Genomic DNA, 18,922 nt, shown 5'->3' with positions numbered 1-18,922 from the left:
TCATCCCAGAAAATAGCCATGCAGTGGGGTGGGGGAAGGTGTGTGCTGCACATCCACCCGGAAACTGCAGCCCCTGCTTTTAAATGACAAACCCAACCGGCATTGCTTGCTATGGGAAAGGAGGGCGTTGCAGTTTGAAACCATTCCCACTTGTTATGAAGGCAGAAGAAGCCAACCCCGCGTACCCTTTTGCTTACCATGGCTGCCTGGAAACCAAATTCTGTTGTCCAGCCGTGTGTGATGTGTCACCATACCAGCAGGCGCTCAGTATAAAAGGCAAAACGCGACCTTGTACCTAAAGCAGACGTGCTGTCTGCTGTGAATTGCTTGATTCACTAGAAACAGTCTCCCTTTTGTTCTCAAATGTATCATCTTAAATTTTACTCCCCCTTTTTATCCCCCTGCAGGTGCAAACGTTTCTATGCTCCCTTTATCATCTCCGTCCCTGAGGTTATCACAGATTAGAAGGCAAAAACAAAAAACAAAAAAAACCCGCACTCCCAATGACATGTTTTCCGAGCTCATACAGTCCTCCCGCACTGATAGGGCACGGCTGAATGCATGGAGGCATTCAATGGCAGAGGCTAGGAAAGCATTAAGTGAGCGCAATGAGAAGAGGCAGAATGCAATGCTGAGGCTAACGGGGGAGCAAACGGACATGATGAGGTGTCTGATGGAGCTGCAGGAAAGCCAACAAGAGCACAGATTGCTGCTGCATCCACTGTACAACCATCTGTCCTCCTCCCCAAATTCCATATCCTCACCCAGATGCCGAAGAACATGGTGGGGGGAGGGGCGGTGAGGCTCCGGGCACCCAGCCACTCCATTTCAGAGGATGGCCCCAGCAACAGAAGGCTGTCATTCAAACAGTTTTGATTTGTAATGTGGCTACAATAAGCAATTTGGCCTTGTCCTCCCCTCCCCCACCAGGGCTACCTTGTCAGTTATCTCACTTTTTTTTTTAAAAAAATTAAGAAAGAAAGAATGGTTTCAAAACAATAGTGACTTTATTTCCTTTGCCAGCTGTGATTGAAGGCGGGAAGGTGGTTGACTTACAGGGAATTAAAATCAACAAAGGGAGCGGGTTTGCATCAAGGAGAAAAAACACACAACTGTCACATTGTAGCCTGGCCAGTCATGAAAATGGTTTTCAAAGCCTCTCTGATGCGCAGCATGCCTATCTGTGCTCTTCTAATCACCCTGATGTCTGGCTGCTCAAAATTGGCTGCCAGGTGATTTGTCTCAACCTCCCAACCCGCCATAAATGTCTCCCCCTTACTCTCACAGATACTATGGAGCACACAGCAAGCAGCAATAACAATGGGAATATTGGTTGTGCTGAGGTCTAACCTAGTCAGCAAACAGCGCCAGTGAGCTTTTAAACGCCCAAAGGCACATTCTACCACCATTCTGCACTTGCTCAGCCTATAGTTGAACTGTTCCTTACTACTGCCCAGGCTGCTTGTGTACAGCTTCATAAGCTTTGGGAGCAAGGGGTAGGCTGGGTCCCCAAGGATAACTATTGGTATTTCAGCATCCCCAATAGTAATTTTCTGGTCTGGGAAGTAAGTCCTTTCTTGCAGCTGCTCGAACAGCCCAGAGTTCCTAAAGATGCGAGCGTCATGCACCTTTCCTGGCCATCCCACGTTGATGTCAGTGAAACGTCCCTTGTGATCCACCAGTGCTTGCAGCACCATTGAGAAGTATCCCTTGCGGTTTATGTACTGGTTGACAAGGTGGTCCAGTGTCAAGATAGGGATGTGTTCCACCTATTGCCCCACCACAGTTACAGAATCCCACTGCAGCAAAGCCATCCACTATGACTTGCACATTTCCCAGAGTCACTACCCTTGATAGCAGAATGTCATTGATTGCATTAGCTACTTGGATCACAGCAGCCTCCACGATAGATTTGCCCACTCCAAATTGATTGCCGGCTGACCGGTAGCAGTCAGGCGTTGCAAACTTCCACAGGGCTATTGCCATTCACTTCTCAACTGTCAGGGCAGCTCTCATCTTGGTATTCCCGCACTTCAGGGTGGGGGAAAGCAACTCACAAAGTTCCAGGAAAGTGGCCTTATGCATGTAAAAGTTTCACAGCCACTGGGAATCATCCCAGACCTGCAACACTATGCGGTCCCACCAGTCTGTGCTATTTTGCTGGGCCCAGAATTAGCATTCCACTGTATCAACCTGCCCCACTGAAGCCATAACGTCCCAATTGCCACATCCCGTGCTTTCAGGGAACTTCTGTGTCCATGTCCTCCTCACAATCGTCCTCATGCTGGCATCTCCTAGCCAGGTTCTGCACATATTGCAGGATAATGCCCGAGGTGTTTACAATGCTCATAACAGCAGTGGTAAGCTGAGCAGACTCCATGCTTGCCATACGATGGCGTCTGCACGGGTAACCCAGGAAAAAAGGTGCGAAACGACTGTCTGCCGTTGCTTTCATGGAGGGAGGGAAGGAGAGAGAGAGAGAGAGAGAGGAGACTGATGACTTGTACCTAAAACCACCCATGACAACATTTTGCCCCATCAGGCACTGGGAGCTTAACCCAGAATTCCAGTGGGCAGCAGAGACTGAGGAAACTATAGGATAGCTACCCACAGTGCACCACTTCATGAGTCAATGCTAATCATGGTATTGAGGATGCACTCTGCCGACTTAATGCGCTTAGTGGGGACATACACAAATCGACTGTATAAAATCGCTTTCTAAAGATCCAGTGGCACCTTACAGACTAACAGACATATTGGACGGATGTATCCAACGAATTGGGTATTCACCAGTGAAAGCTCATGCTCCAATACGTCTGTTAGTCCGTAAGGTGACACAGGATTCTTTGCTGCTTTTACAGATCCAGACTAACACGGTTACCCCTCTGATACTTTCTAAAGATCAACTTCTATAAAATCGACCTAATTTCGTAATGTAGACATACTCTGGGTCATCTTGTTATTCCCTACCTCCAGTGAGAGGTAGTCTTCCTTGTCTGGGAGCCAGCTCGTTAAACCACCAGCCTTTCAGTCACTCAAGCGCTCTCTTTTGGACTTTGTCAGCCCTAACTTCACCTTTCAGGTTAATAGGTGCACTCCAATCCCCGAGTCCCTTTGAATTGTTCCCCTGTGATATTGAGCCTGACATTGCCTACTCACAGAAATCGCAGAGCCTCTGCACCCAAAAGTGCAGCATACCCCAGTTTACCTTAAACCACAGCTTCTTTAAACCATATAACACTTGTAAGAACTTATAATAAAACAAAAGACAGTTTATTTAAGAATGAGGATTTAATCAGAAACAAGAATGATGGAAATAAAAGATTACAATATAAAACAAAACCATAATGCTAACCTGGGCCTACACTTATCAAGAGTTATCTTTCTTATCTCATAAAGTAGGTTCCTCCTTTCCCCTCAAAGTTCAGTCTGTTTGCAGAGTTGGCTGGTGTCCCGAACACCAGGATCCAAACATTTATGAAAGCAGCCCTGTTTCACATGGAGCCCTATTTCCTCAGTGAAAGGATACAGAGTGCTACTCCCTCCTCCGTTATACTGAAACCAGCCTTTTGTTTCTATTTGCAGACAGGGCAAACCCCAGTCCTGTTGTAATGTTTCTTATTTACTTTTAAGGCATTTCAGTTGTTTGCCATTGCCTCTGATGCTGTCCCATTCAAAGTCTTACCATTGTGCAAAGCTAAACAATTGAGCCTTGCATTGCATCACCAGCCAGGTTAGTCAGGGTGACAAATCCCCCTTGCCCAAAAGGGCCATTACTGAGACATATTTTCCCCTCTGACTAATTTCTACTCCAAGTCTATAAAGCATACTTTTAAGGTAAATACATTATTCCTTCAATATTACCCAAGCACACAGCTCACAAAGATTCTCACTCTTGATAGATTACCTCCCTTCCATGTTCCTCTTTGTGGCTACCTGCACTGTAAGACACATGTTGGGTGCAGCGAGTTTGTTCGGTCTGCGGTGACAGCTGATTGTGAAGATGGGGGGCCCTTTGCCAAGGGGTGCTGGTGTCACAGTGAGCTTGGGGTAGCTGACAGTGTGGGGCAGCAGGGCGCTGGGGCAGGTAACAGTCACTGGGGCTGGGGGACAGGCAGTGCCGGGAGGGGGCAGGGGCAGGTACCTGTCAGTCTCCAGCGCTCCGGCCGCGCCAGGGCCAGCAGCTTCTTCACCTCCGAGTATCTCCAGCTTCCCCGGGGGCTGCTCGTCCTCTCCGGCTCCCCGGTCGCCGCCGCAGCCCGGGAGGACGCAGAGCGGGGGGCGCCCCCGCGGAGGAGGCGCNTGCCTGGGGGCTGCTCCTCCTCTTGGGCTCCCCAGCCGCTGCCAGTACAGCTGCCTGGGAGGACGCGGAGCAGGGGGCACCGCCGCGGAGGAGACGCAAGGGGATGGGCCCAGCTGGAGCCCCACACCTGCCTGCCGAGAGCAGCAGGGGGAGCCGGGTGGCCCGAGTCCAGGGCGGTGGCAGCCTCCGCAGCAGCAGGGGCAGGCGGGGAGCGTAGCCCGCCATGGGGCAGGGGAGGCCGCGCTGGCGGTGCTGCTGCTGCTGCCGCTGCCGTTTCCCGGCTCTGCCGCGCGGCGCAGGAGAAGGAGGCGCCTACAGCTGCAGCCCCCCGCCGCCCATAGAGCCTGTCGCCCGCTGATAAGGGCCGGGCTGCGGCTTCCTGCTTATCGCCGCAAGGCCAGCCCAGGAGCGAACCCAGCGCCCCCTGCTGCCCCTGCCCGGCTCACCACGGCGGGGGAGGCGGCAGAGGCGGGAACGTGTAACATGGTACAAATACACCCCGGAGTAAACTCCTCCCCGTACCGGGTGGGGTTGCTGCGCCCCCTGCCCCGTATTCTCTTATCTCCTCTCAGCGGCGCATCACTTTCACGGGCTCCTTATTATCGAGCCTTCCAGCCAGCTGCCTTCCTGGGTGAGAAAGGAGAGGGAAGGTCACGGATCAGCAGCATGCACCGCGGGGCACGACTCTTTTTGGCGTCGCAGGTGGAGATACAGGTTACCGACGCTTCCCTCTTTGCTCCAGTCGCGGAGGAGCCAGCAGAGCCCACGGGCACGTTCGAGGCCCCCAGGAGTAAGTCCAGCAGCGCTGGAACTCACCCTCATGTTTTGATTATCTGCCCAGTCTACTGTGAGCCGAGTCTCGTTGTGACAGTTCACGTGGGCAGAATTTGTAATCTCAGCATTGTTGAGGAGAGGTCTGTGGCCTGAAGAGCTGACAACTTAAGTTCCACCATCTTCCCGGCACCTCACTCAGACTACATACATAATAATAATAATAAACAGCACTTAACGCTTACATGGCACTTGCCATCCTTAGACCTCAAATCACATTCCAAAAGTAGCTATGGGTTATTATCCCCATTTTCAAGATGGAAAACTGAGGCACAGTGAGAAGAATCATCTTTTTCCGGGTTGCATAGTAAATCAGCGGCAGGGCAGGCAATCAAACATAGACGTTTTAGTTCCCCCCTCCAGTAGTCCTGACTGCTCCTATGAGTAAAGGCTCCAGGACCAGACTCAAAGGCCATAAACTGTTACTGGCATGAGTGTTTAAGTCAAATAAATTCCCTGCTAAAATCAGTGATGAGATTTGCTTTAAAACATATGGCAGCGTGTAACAGCAGTTCTTGAACAGTGGCCTGGGAAACACCTCTGATCCACTGCATCCTCTTTGGTGGCCCACAAAATGTTTTGAGAGCTAAGCTGTACTGGCAAATTGGGAGGCCTGTGTGGAGATCACTATTCTACACTGGTCCAAAGAGTGAAATAGAGAACCACAAGTGCTTACTACTGTACTATCTACATTTCTGATCTTGTATTCCTTACATACTCAAAACTCTAAATGACTTCTGAGAGTTTAAGTACCTAGTTCTAAGTGCTTTTCAGGCCAGGTTCAGGTTCCCCCCAGCTGAAATCTTTAGGTTGCAAAAACAACCTGGAAAATATTACATCCAAACAAAATCCTGGGATTGTAATTATTTTCACAGCACCCAAAAGTGTTCTAGACCCTTTATAGAACAAGTAGAAAACAAACTCCCTGATTCAAGGAGCTTAAAATCTAATTTTAGAATGGCACATAGTGAGGGTAACAAAGATGAGGGGGATAATGACATGGGGCAGTTCCTAAATTTAGATATGCACATCTTTATGGTTCTCTTAGTAAAGTATCCAGGGGTTGTCTCCCAGCTGCGTTTGTGTAACTTCAAGCACAAGGGATCCTCAATCACAAATTATGCCATTGGATGCTGCCATAGTATAAATTTTTACTACTACCACAGATTGTTCCTATGTAGAGTGAGTGTGTGTGAGAGGAAGAGAGATTCAGCCCACTTCTTGTAGGCAATTCCTTGTTTTTTATTGATGAGATCTAAAACCAAATACTCAAATACTTGTTAGAACTAAGTTCTTGTTTGTTTGTTTTTTTAAACAAGCTAGGTCTGGGGTCTAAACTACCTGACAGTTTTCTTTTCATACCAGGACAGAATGGGGCAGAACCTACCTGAGAGGGGAAGACAAATTGTGCACATGTGCAGTAGAGACATACGAGACTAATTTCACATCACTCTCTGGTTAAGAGTGTCACTGGGATATTTCTCATGCTCCTCCTTGCCAGGGATGCCACAGAGACGCAACCAATTGATCAGATGAAGAGCAAACTACTGCTGTTCCGAAAGATGAACAGAAGTTGGTGCTTCTGTCCCTGTTGCATTTAAATGAACAGAACTGAGAGTATGGTTTGTATCTCTCCTTGAATAATGCCTTGTAACCAGCTCTCTTCCTCTATTTCTGGCAGCTGTTTTCCAAGTGTGTTTCCCAAAACATTAGCTAGCAGCAGGGAGAAGGTAATGAAAAATCTTTAACTGGAATCATGTAAACTGCAAGGCATTATCCAGACCTGCCCTAATTCTTATTGCTTCCTTAGGGGTTGAAGCAGACTCCCTCACTGGGAATTAATTTGGCAACAATATTTTACAGTCTGTCCTTTCCGGGGGGTGGAGATAGATAAATTGTGCTGTGTGTTACTCTCTCCTTTGGAAGAAGGATGATATTTGTGTATGCTTGTTTCCATGAGGCATTTGTATTATCACTAGAGTGGGATTGAAATTTTGTGCTTAAAAAGGTCCTTTCCTCCCACATGGCTTTTTAAAAATATATTTTTTAATATAAAAATTGTCAGTATTATCAACATTTTCCAGAAAGTGATTTTTTTACTTTACTGAATTTTTTCCCAAAATTTTTTTTAAGTTTTTCATTTATCAAAAACCTAATTTTCAGTAAGAAAATACAGTTGTTGGAAAAATGTTAAATTATTTTAAAAATATGGAAAAAATACAATTTTTTGTAAAAAATATGGAGAAATTTTAAAAAACTAGAAAAGAAGAGAGTCAAATCCTGCAAAATGTAAGCAGCTTCAAAAATATCAAATATTTCTATGAAATAATTTTTTAATTGATCATTTCTAATTCTTACTCATCAGTTTAAGTCATCCACATTTAGGATGTTATCAAAACTTTGTACTCTGCTCAGTAATAAGTTAGAGAAAGAATGGTAGCTGGCAAGTGCAGCAAAAATCAAGTGTATATGTTTATTTTTTAAGAAGAGAAATGGGGATAATTTACAGGAAATAAGGAGCTTTAAGGAAATGAAATTGTGGTGACAACGGTTAAAGGCAGGGATGAGATACTGAAAACAATCAAGAAGACAAGTAACCCATTACTCCTAGAGCTGAGCATGTTCCTGATGTCATCAATATACAGGGATATATACACAGAATTAGGTTAGCTTCTGCTCTATTAACAGGAGCAGAAGCTAACCCTAACCCTAACCCTTCCTAACAGGGAACACTGCTTGTTTCCCAAGTCGTTAGGAGAACAATATTCCTACCCTTTCAAACTTCCCAGAATAGATAAAACACCATACTTTAAAGACAATTCAAATTACATTTTAAAGAGAATTTAGAGTTTGTGAAAGAAGCCCCGTTGATAACTCTGACTAAGCCCACCTTAATTTAGAGAACAGGGACAGAATAGGCAGCAGCAGTAAAAATTTCTCTACTCTGCCATTATGCCTCAAGCCTAACCCTTAGGGACTATCACTTTCCTCACTCAGTTCTTGGCTTTTCTCCTCATTCTGTGGTTCTGGGTGTCAGTTCTGACAGTGATTTTGGTTATGTGGAGACTTTTCCTCTAAGGTCTGGACTGAAGTAATCAACTCATTTAAATAGGCCATCAAACAAACAGCTCTCAGTGTTTACCACATTGAGACTCTTGAATCAGTGACCTAGATGTGAAAGACTAATCCCATGACCCCAACTTGACTTTTAAAAAACATGAAGAAAGCTTCTGAGTTAATTTTTTTTTATATCTATATATCTATTCCCAGCTTTTAGATGGTCATTGACACAGAGCTGTCAGGGTGTACTTCAGATGTGCTTGTCAAACAGGTACTCCCCCATGCCATCCTGGGACACTCCCAGTTGCTTCAGCTTCCTGAAGTAATCTCCCTACTACTTGCTGGCCTTCACTTGCTCATCCAGGCATTTAAACTCCAGGAAATCACACAGCTGGAGGTAATTCTCTGTAGTTAGTTCATGCAAGTCCAGTAGGATCCGGTTCATAGTCTTCTCCAATGGCAGGGCCTCCACTCTGCTCCCTCACTAAAAGCCTGTTCTGACTTCTTCCTCACCCCTGGCATGTTCTGCTATGTCAAGAACTGATCTGCATGCTCCCTCTGGCTCATGGGGCTGCTTTTTCAGGAACCTGGTCATGTGCCTAAGTAACAGTATTTATAAAGAGAAAGATAACTGGCATACAATGTCAGGTTCACCATATGATTTATGGCAGCCTTGCACTCCGCATGGAGTTCTAGTGTACTTAGGACTCCATTTCAGTATCTATAAGATTTAGCAGTAAAAGAGCAATAAGAATCTCTAGACCAGGCTGTGTTCAAACATTGCTGAAGCAACAATACAACCCACCAGTATTTCTCTGAGTAACCAGAGGGATAGAGCTTCTGATGAGGTGCAGTGTGTTAGAAAGCCCTAGAAGCACCTGTTCAGAATCTAGATATCAGGTCTAATAGGAAATAAGGAGACCCCAAAGACATGACTGGGATGTAGATTACTAGAAGATCAGAGAAACAGACTGATGCTTGCCCATGCTATCTTTAGGAAAGAGCCCAACAGGCAGAATTGGTTTGTTAACATTCTGACAGCCTTCATAGCTTTTGAATATTAAGGCCTAGAATCCAGTCTCACATGAGCTGCTGAAAGGATGTTTAGCAGCAACTGGAAGGGGTAAAGAGTGCTGCAAGAACTGAGTTTGCTTGTAACAAAGTCTGAACCGAGCCACTCATATATCAATGTGGAGCTCTCTGAAGAGGATATGAAAATGAACAAGCTGCTTAATGCAGAAGAGATTAAAAAGTATGAGGGGGCATGCAAGTGAGACTGCTTAAGGAATATGGTAACAATTGCATACTTACTGCTACCTTTAAATAGATGTATTCCATCCATAGGTCTATTCAAGAAGGATTTTTACTACTATGAACTATTATTCTATTTATGTTGTTGCTGTTTATTTTGACCTGATCTAGGGATATTAATGGACTTATGTATTTAATATATTTAAAAATTGTTAAGAGTGCTCCAAATACTGGATGGGAACTCTTTGGGGGCTTGTAAAAATCCAAACAAACTGGAACTAAGCAAGTAAATTTTAAAATGTTTAGTGGCATGTATTATCTCTGGCAGGAGGTATATGCCAGGATGTGGAGCTGGATGAGAAAGTTACTATATAGAGAGTAAAATAAGCAGTACAAAAGTAAAACAAAGCACACGAATGGCACAGTATGTGATCTGACGCACTGTAATTTGAACCCACTTAGCTAAAAAATAAACCTTTACTGAAGAATGAAACTTTCACTGCAAGGTGCATAGTGTACAATTGCTGAAAAAGCGCATGCAGCTTGATCAGTGAAGCATATAGGAGAAATGCTTTTCACACAGTTCAGGCACTGATGCATGCAACTTCCTCTGAAAATGTGTGATTTGATACCTTGATAATACTTTGTCAGTAAATAATGTCATTTACTCTGTTGAGTATGTAATTTGATCCCTATTAGCAATAGAACTCAATCACTATGAACACAAACAGAGCTTCAGATAAGTAGGGTCCTCTTTACTCTCACATCTCCTAAATTTGCTGCAGCAAACTCTGTGCTGGAGAATTAGAAATTTGCATGTCTCTTCCTTGAGGGAATGTTGAAGAGGGGTAATTAACTTTTTTTTATCTGAAGTAGTAAAAATGCATAAGCAGCTCAGAAGCTGGCATAGATCTTATTTGAAATAGCACTCCATGCTTTATTCTACTTAAGGACTTGGTTTTCAAAGTGGGCTAAGTTAGCCTTTTGGATATTCTGCATCTATGCACAACCACCCTAGATCCCAAATGGTTAGGAAACATTTGGACAACAAGAGTGCAATAGATCATTCGTAGGAGAGAAACGAATGGCTAAAAATCCTGTCACTTTTATCCTACTCTGCATTTCTTTACAATATTCATATAGATCATACTATTGCTTTGAGCAAGGATGGATAAGGTAGCAAAAGCAACACGAGCACAGGTTAAACACAGGTAATCCTAGTGAAAAAATCTCCAGCTAAACCGCTTGCCCTAAAAATTGTACCTTGATTGCTTTGAAAAAGTTAGTTGTCGTAAACTCCACCAGTTAGCAAAACATCACTTAAGCTAAAACTACTAGAATTGGATGAGCAAACAATTTCTGGTTCAAGTAACATAAAAATCAGAATGCTGTCTACTGGCTGAAACCAGTGCATTACTAGGATCAGTCTCCCATAAACTCTGGACTGTTCCATATTTTAAAAGATGCAATAAAGTTACCAGTTGTTCAAGCTACATAAGACACAAGAGAGATGAGATAATCCTAAAGGACTAATTAAAAAGTATAATATAAATGTCACATGGTCACAATTTGTCTGGAGTTGTTGTACAAAGGCCATGTCTACACTGGCAAGTTTCTGTGCAATAAAGCAGTGTAATTCCTGAGGGGTACACACTTCCAAGCCACTCAGTGCGCACAAACTGTTGCAGCACAGTAACAATACCACCCCAACGAGAGGCGTACAGCTTTCTGTGCCAGGGCTACAGCGCTGTGGTGCCAGTGTAGACACCCTGGTTGATTACAGCGCTGTGAATGGCCTCTGGGAGGTATCCCACAATGCCTGTTCTTGCCTCTCTGGTCATCAGTTTGAATTCTACTGTGAGATATCTTCCATAATGAACACAGCCTATGGAAAATGTGGTGACAGTAATGATAAGCCCCCCACCCCCCACCCAAGTGCTGGCTGTGCCCAAGAGCTATGTGCCCAGTGTACAGTAGGATCCTAGAACACTGATTTCCCCAGCCCCTGTGGTTACTCACCATTTTGGGAGCCTTGTGGCTCATGTGTGCTTGCGTGGGGTCATCCAATTAGTGACAGGTATGTGAATAGAGACTGTTTTAAATCACTGAATCAGCGGTCTGTGTGTTGCAAACAATACTGCTTCTGTAAAATGTTGCATTTTGGCTTCACAGATATGACCTTGGGAGGCCAGCCTCCCTCTTTATTATCAGCCGCTAATCAGCTGTGCAGAATTAGAAAGCAGCCACGAAAAACTAAAGAGGACTTTCTGTGTGATGTCATGATGCACTCAATGGCTGAAAAACAAGAATTGAAGGAATGTCAGGACAGCGAGAAGAGGGACCAAAAGGAGAAGGTGGCATGCCAGAACAAAACCACGGAGTGGCTTTTAAACGTTATGGAGCACCAAGCAGACACGGTTGAGGTGCATAATCACCTCCAAGCATTGCAAGCACTGCGCTCCCGAGCATAGCAAAAAATATTAGTGACTTTCAGCTTCAAATTGCTCCCTCAGGGCATCCCTGATCCTTATGGCCCCATGCTGTGCCTCTCTAATAGCCCTGGCTTTGGCTATTCAAATTAGCCTCCAGGCCTGAGTGAAGCTTTCACCCTTCCCTTCACAAATATTATGGGGCATATAGCACGTGGCTATAAGCATAGGAATACTGTCATTGGCCAGGTTCAGCCTCCCATATAGGCAGCACCAGTGGGCCTTTAAACATCCAAAAAGCACACTCAACAGTCATTCTGCACTTGCTCAGCCTGTTGTTGAACCGCTCCTTGCTGCTGTCAAGGTTGCCCGTGTATGGCTTCATAAGTCACAGCATTAAGGGGTAAGCAGGGTCTCCCAGGATCAGAATGAGCGTTTTGACTTCCCCTACGGTGATTTTCTGATCCGGGAAGAAAGTCCCTGCTTGCAGCTTCCTGAACAGGCCAGTGTTCTGAAAAATGTGTGCATCATGCACCTTTCCGGACAAGTGTGAGTTAATGTCTGTGAAATGCCCATGGTGATCCACCAGCACCTGGAGAACGTTTGAGCAATACCCCTTCCAATTAATGTACTCGGTGGCTAGGTGATCTGGTGCCAGAATTGGAATGTGTGCCATCTATCACCCCTCCGCAGTTAGGGAAGCCCATTTGTGCAAAGCCATCCACAATGTCACGCACATTGCCCAGAATCACGGTCTTTCAGAGCAGAATGTGATTAATGGCCCTGCACATTTCCGTCAACACAAGTCCAACTGTTGACTTTCCCACTCCAAACTGGTTAGTCACCAATTGGTAGCAGTCTGGAGTAGCCAGCTTCCAAAGTGCAATCACCACCCAGTTCTCCAACAGGGCAGCTCTCATTCTTGTGTCCTTGCACCGCAGGACTGGAGCAAGCTCCTCACACTCTAATGAATGTAGCTTTCTTCAGCTGAAAGTTCTGCAGCCACTGTTCATCATCCCAGACCTGCATGACGATATATTCCCACCATTCAGTGCTTGTTTCCCAAGCCCAAAAGCAGCGTTCCACTGTGGTCAGCACCTCCATGAATGCCACAAGCAATCATGTGTCATAGCTACTACACGTGGCAAGATCAGTGTCACACTCCTCTTGCCTTTGTAGTTTAAGGAATAACTCCACTGCCACTCGCGACATGTTAGTGAGAGCGAGCAGCATATTAGTCAACAGTGTGGGATCCATTCCTGCAAACCAAAGAGGCAGGGCGTGCAGTACACAAACCGTTGAAAGATGGCACCAAATGCGGACAGAAGCACAGAGATTGCTGGGATGTGAAGTAATGCATCATGGGTCATTGGGACAGGATCCAGGATGCCCTACGACCCCCTCCGGCTTCCCACAACTCTTAGCAGCAGAAGAGGAAGAGATGCTCTGTGGGATAGCAGCCCAGAGTGTACCGCTCCGAATACCGATGCAAGTGCCACAAGTGTGAACACACTATTGTGCAGGCAGCTGACAGTGTGAACATACAACAGCGGTTTCCCTTCAGCACTCTCTGAGCAGTGATGTAACTGCTGGCAATGTAACTCTGCCAGTGCAGACATACCCAAAGATGGAGATGAAGGTGACCTTAGAAATTTGGACAGGCATGTGAAAAAATTTGCCACTTTCCCCCTTTCCACAAAGAGCTTGTTCAAGTCAATTATGCCTTCATTGTGTCCAGGGCTGCTATAAGGAATTTGAGGAATGTTAGGGAGATGATTCTGAAACAGAGCTAACTCATTTTAAATAAGGTGTGAGACCACGGGGGGGATGGAAAATCTCTATTCCCCCCCCCCCCCAATTCCTCAGAAGTTGAGCCCAGCTGCTTGTTCTTTTCAAATCCAGCAATTGCCTTTTATCAATTTATGTTTTCAAGGTCCTTCACAATAAAGAGTAGATTTTTTAAGTGAGATTCTCCTCCTTTACATTTCTTGGTCCTCCAAGTGGGTGTGGGAGCAAAGGCTCTCTCTGATAAGTTTAATTTTTGTCATCTAGGTGATGAATTGTCCTAAATGCCCACCTTCCTTTCCTTCTACTCCTTATTTTCACACAAAAGACGTTTTTGAGCTTCTGTTATAAGCTGCATTTTGGAAGTATTTATTATACAGGGCATACTCCTGCTTCCTCCACTGAAGTCTATGGCAGTTTAGACATCAAATTCCATGGGAGTAGTATCGCACTTTTTATCTTTTTTGGATTACCTGCTTATTACCCCTTCACAATTTAAGTGGAATCTAGTCAGACATTCATCAGACAGGTTGGTGCCTTCAGAAAACTGGGGCGGGAGGAGGTCAGTAATGATTTTTTCCAGCCATTCCTTCCTCAATCTGTGCACAAAATATTTGTTGGATTATTTTGAAAACCAGACATCTGTAAAAAACAAACCCATGATGTTTACAGGCAATTTGTGAACAGGAAATCCAACAGACATTGTTTCACCAACTAAGTCAACCAGCTCTGCTAATTATCACAGCTATTTGATTGCAGATGAGGCTTTAACTGAAGCTCCTCAAGCCCCTCTTTTCCTTGTATTAAAGTCTTGTTGCTGAATGTGTGACATTGCTATGACAACAAGCTTGATGGCATAAGCAGAGGATCATAAATTCACTGCAGATAGCAGAACAAGAAGCCAAGCAGAGAGGAGGCAACATTTAAAAAAACATCAAAAACAAATATTTGAAACTAACAAAGGTAATGCAAAGCTATTGGCCAAGGAAATGTGCCTGAATTATACTTGCTGTAGGCCTGAATATAATATGCATTATTACTTTCCCTGTTTGAAAATAGAAGTCATATCTTCCAATCACAAAATAACACTTATGAAACAGAGTTATAGAAATATCTTTCACAGCTGAATTGTCCAAGAATGTTACAGGCTTGAGAGAGACTGTTTCTACTGGATGAGGCCATAGCACATAACGTGTTGTTTTGTAAAGTAGATGCCTAGACAGAAGGAATCTTATCTTTACACCTCCTATGAAAGATTGTTGCATATTTATGATCAAGAAATGGAATAAAGTTGTGCATATTTATAACTTCTTGTAATTGTAAAAGCACTAGCCCTCTGACAAATTTTGCTTAGTTTCTTTAACTGAAGCAAACTGAACTTGGTGAGCAAGATGAGTTATTTCAGTCAGTCAATCTTGGCTCCTGTCCAATACGTTAAAAAAAAAAAAAAAAAATCAGAGCTAACATGTAGCATGATGGGTTAGACTTTGGCAGGGCATATTCATGTCATTAATTAAACTGTCATAGAGGTGCTTGTAATGATACAGTTTTAGGTCCTGGCTCACCACAAGCAATAAGACACCTTCATAATGAAGGCCATTTCAGGACTTTCTTTTGAAGAACCTACTGAGTCCACAAAGCTATCAGGCAGAAACAGTTGGAAAGGGATTAGAAAAATTGTCTTGAAGTCCTTTTCTTTTCCTGGAGAATCGTAAAGAATAATAATGGAAAACTCAGTTCTGCAGAATTTTATCTCAGACTTGAAGACACTGGTAGGAAAAGCTATTTAAAAATGGTTTTGAATGGAGAGAAAAATTAAAAACTTGACTTACAAAAATTCAGTTTGATTTTCCCCTTAAAAAGATCAGGAATGACAAGAATATTGTTACTTGGTTTTGCCTGAGGATGTAGATGCCACAGCTATGCATTGGGAGCTCTCAGCCTTTACTTGAAGGGAGGGCAACTTGTCTCTTACATCTCATGCAGGATGCTGAATTTTACTCTGGTCTACCAAACTGTAACATGGGATGGAATTTGTTTTATCGTTTTGCTTTTTTAGCAAAGCCATTAGGAACATTAAAACACTGAGGCTGTATAGGGCAGCACAGGAGTCAGGAAATACTAAAGTTGTGCAGGGCAACCTTAACTCTGTTCTTGTGAGTATGCATTACACTAATTACTAGATCACATGCTTTTTTTTTTTTTTGCAGGAGCCCTGACTTATTTAGTGCACGTCACTTCTCTGTGGCCTACTCACTAATCCCCTGGATTTGTGCCTTAATTTTGGTCATAATCTAGTGCAATTACCATGGTGGAAATCTGATTTTTACACCAGTGAAACCGATTTGGAGAGGATGAAAGAGATGGTGAATGTAAGGTCAGGATACCCTCTTTGAATTGTGAAGATAAAAATAAGTACTGAACAGCTGCCTCATCCACTGTGCACCATCCAGCCTGCATGTGAAATGAGACTAGATCCTGTGTAAAAAAAATGTGAGTATATATATATATAATTAAGAACAGTTAGAATACATAGTCACTGGGGCAGGAAGAGTTGCTCAACCAACCTTAGCTTTGGCATTTCCTGACATCTGAGTGCTGAGCTACACTATGCAACCTTAATGTTCTTAACTTCTTGTGGTATGCAATATTTAGAGTGCTAAAGGGGAGAGATATATAAGTGCAGATTACTTCCTGAAATACAGAATAATTTAGAGACTTGTCTGAGTTTTGTCAGGTTTCTTCTAATATTTATTCCTCCCCCTCTCATTGACTAGTACTGCTCCTTTGGAATCCAGGCTGTTCTCGAAGTCTTAGCATTTCTAACTTCAAATTGAAGGCAGGACACCAGGAGATAAACATTTACATACCATAAGTACTGCAATAAAAATTTCTACACTGCACATACATAATTTGTAAGAAGCTCATTGGTGGTATCAGTATTTTCCTTAGAGCTCTAATTATGTATGTATGCCATACATAAACACACTGCCTTCATATTCCCTTCACTATTACTATGTAGCTCCTTATTGCAAAATCCTTTGGAATACCTTATTAAAGCCAAATTCTACCCATTATAGAAACCTGGAAGTTGTGAAGAGGATTCACTCATGCATCATATTGCAGGGTTTGAGTCTCACCTCCATTTCTGTTCTGCTTGAGCAACCTCACAACCTAGAATGATCCCTGAAGGAATTACTTTGTTAGTGTTTTAACAGGTGAGTAACATAAGTCTTCATGTGAGTAGCAAGTACCAGGTTCCCCAGAAAGCCAGATAGGCACATTCTACCTAGGTAAGTAAACAGTTCCTGAGCAATCTCATGTGTGCCTTGTTTGGAGTTATTCTGTAAGAATTGTTATGCCAAGATCTTTGCACCACTGATTATTTTCTTTAAATGTTCTTTCTACAATATCTAGCAGGAAACTAAGTTGTTCTTAGGTCAAGAATAAAAGTGTACTGGGTGCTGGTGGGCAGTATCAGATAGACAGCTCTGGAGGTGAAGTATTCTTTCCAGAGATCAAGTACAGCACAAGTAGTAACAGTGCAATTCCACCCCCCCATCCGCTCTTGTAGTGTGCCTCCACCATGAACTGGAAATAACTCTGGGGTAATAGATCAGTCAGTCAGTCTCCATGTTAACTCAGTATTTGGTCTCTCTGCCACAAGGTTACCAATTCCAATCAATTGCAGTCTGTGACTCAAGGACTAAAACAACCTACCAATTTCACATAGAGCATCACACAACTTTCAGATTGTAACAACTTTTGGTCACTACCAACTAGGGTGGACAAAAATCAGTTTTTTTGATAAAATACTTTGAGGAAAAAAAATCTATCTAAAGATAGTTTTAATTAAGATACATTATAGCTCAAAGATGTCTCATCATGGAATAGGGATTATAAATTCTAATTCTATAGTATGAGACAATATATTCATGTAATGTTTAAGAAAAAGTTTTGTAAATGAGTTCCAAATAGGTCAAGGATTAGGGACCCAATCTCATAGGGTTCCAGGGGCTTCTGTATAGATTTAGGTTAATCTTTCTATCTTCCCAATGGGACTCAGTGCTCAGTCTAGAAGATACCATTAGAGAGACTTAGTTTTGCAGTTCTCAAACTGTGGATGTGTATCTCCAGAGGTAACATGCTTGTTAACAACAAAAATGTTTTAAAATAAAATAAATAAATAAAATAGAGAGAGGTGAGAAATAACAGACCTCAACTCTATTGTCCCTCTGAAAATTTGTGTACACAGAGTCAATCCCTTACCTCTCTCTAAAAATGCAAAGTTTCAAAAAGTTCAATAGAAGATTGTTGGGGGCGGAATAGATCTGGACAAGGAGGAGAAGTCTGGAGATAAATGTGAGAAGTGAGGGACATATGCTTGTTTTGTTAAAATATTACATGTTTCCTGTTGAAGAAAAAAATCCAGAATACTTAATATTGTTGTTTTAGTTAAACAAGGTAAATGTCTGTCTGGTGATGTTCTCCTAATATAGCATGGCAAGAAAATCCTCCAAATATTAATGATTAACCTGTTGAATTGGAGATAGTTCACCTCCCAATTTACCTTTGGTAAATGAAATAACCAAACAAATCATTCATTTTCTGATACAGCTGTAAAACTCATCTGAAAAGGTTTCAAAATAAATCACTGTTTAAAAATGTATCGTGTGTACCTTCTAAAAATGAAACCTACATCTATCTCTGAGTTGTGAAGAATATTGTATTAAGGTTATAACAACCAACAAGAATGCACTTGATTAGAAAACCATGATTAATATGAGTCTTTCTGATTAGTGATTTACATCAACCCACCTCTCCACCCAACCTGAGCTGGATTTGAAATAGTGACAAAAGCGAAGACTGTATATTCCATTACCTGTCCCATGAGCCATTCATTCAATCCTCAGATTGTTTGGTCTGAAAGGGGAATCCCACTCACAATCCATAACATTTAGGGGTATATCAGAGACAATCAGCATTTTAATAGTGACAGCATTTTCTCAAAGACATTTTGGTCATGCCCTTATTTTGGTCATGCCCAAAAACATGTAAAATAATTATAAACATTTAAGTTTCAAGTAATTTAACTGAAGGGGATGTGAGATGTGTAAGACAAGACATCTCAGGAGAAAAATATGGTATCCCACACTTGAGTTCTTTTAGCAGCAGTTCTACTCCATTACTTGCCACCAAGGTTAGTTCTGTTATGGGGGCACAGTATAGCACAACCAACAATAAGCATCAACTCTCCTTGCTG

At 43.1% G+C, this 18,922-nt stretch overlaps 1 protein-coding gene and 1 long non-coding RNA gene across 2 annotated transcripts in view; both read right to left on the bottom strand.

Annotated features, from left to right (window-relative positions):
• ABCB10 (ATP binding cassette subfamily B member 10) overlaps nt 1-4,656 on the bottom strand; it is a 53,385-nt gene extending 48,729 nt beyond the window's left edge. Inside the window, exons 1-2 of the mRNA XM_032783845.2 lie at nt 4,399-4,656; nt 4,145-4,306 (exon numbers count right to left, since the gene is read on the bottom strand). Coding sequence (XP_032639736.2) covers nt 4,145-4,306; nt 4,399-4,528 — 292 coding nt within the window. The 5' untranslated portion in view covers nt 4,529-4,656. The remainder of the gene's footprint in view (nt 1-4,144; nt 4,307-4,398) is intronic.
• Nucleotides 1-18,922, bottom strand: part of LOC142046593 (uncharacterized) — a 782,351-nt gene that overhangs the window by 48,729 nt on the left and 714,700 nt on the right. The window lies entirely within an intron of this gene.

The sequence above is a fragment of the Chelonoidis abingdonii genome, chromosome 3, assembly GCF_003597395.2.
Source record: "Chelonoidis abingdonii isolate Lonesome George chromosome 3, CheloAbing_2.0, whole genome shotgun sequence".
NCBI classification, from domain to species: Eukaryota; Metazoa; Chordata; order Testudines; family Testudinidae; genus Chelonoidis; species Chelonoidis abingdonii.
The sequence above is the reverse complement of the archived record's forward strand: the minus strand, read 5'-3'. Positions and strand labels throughout refer to the sequence as shown.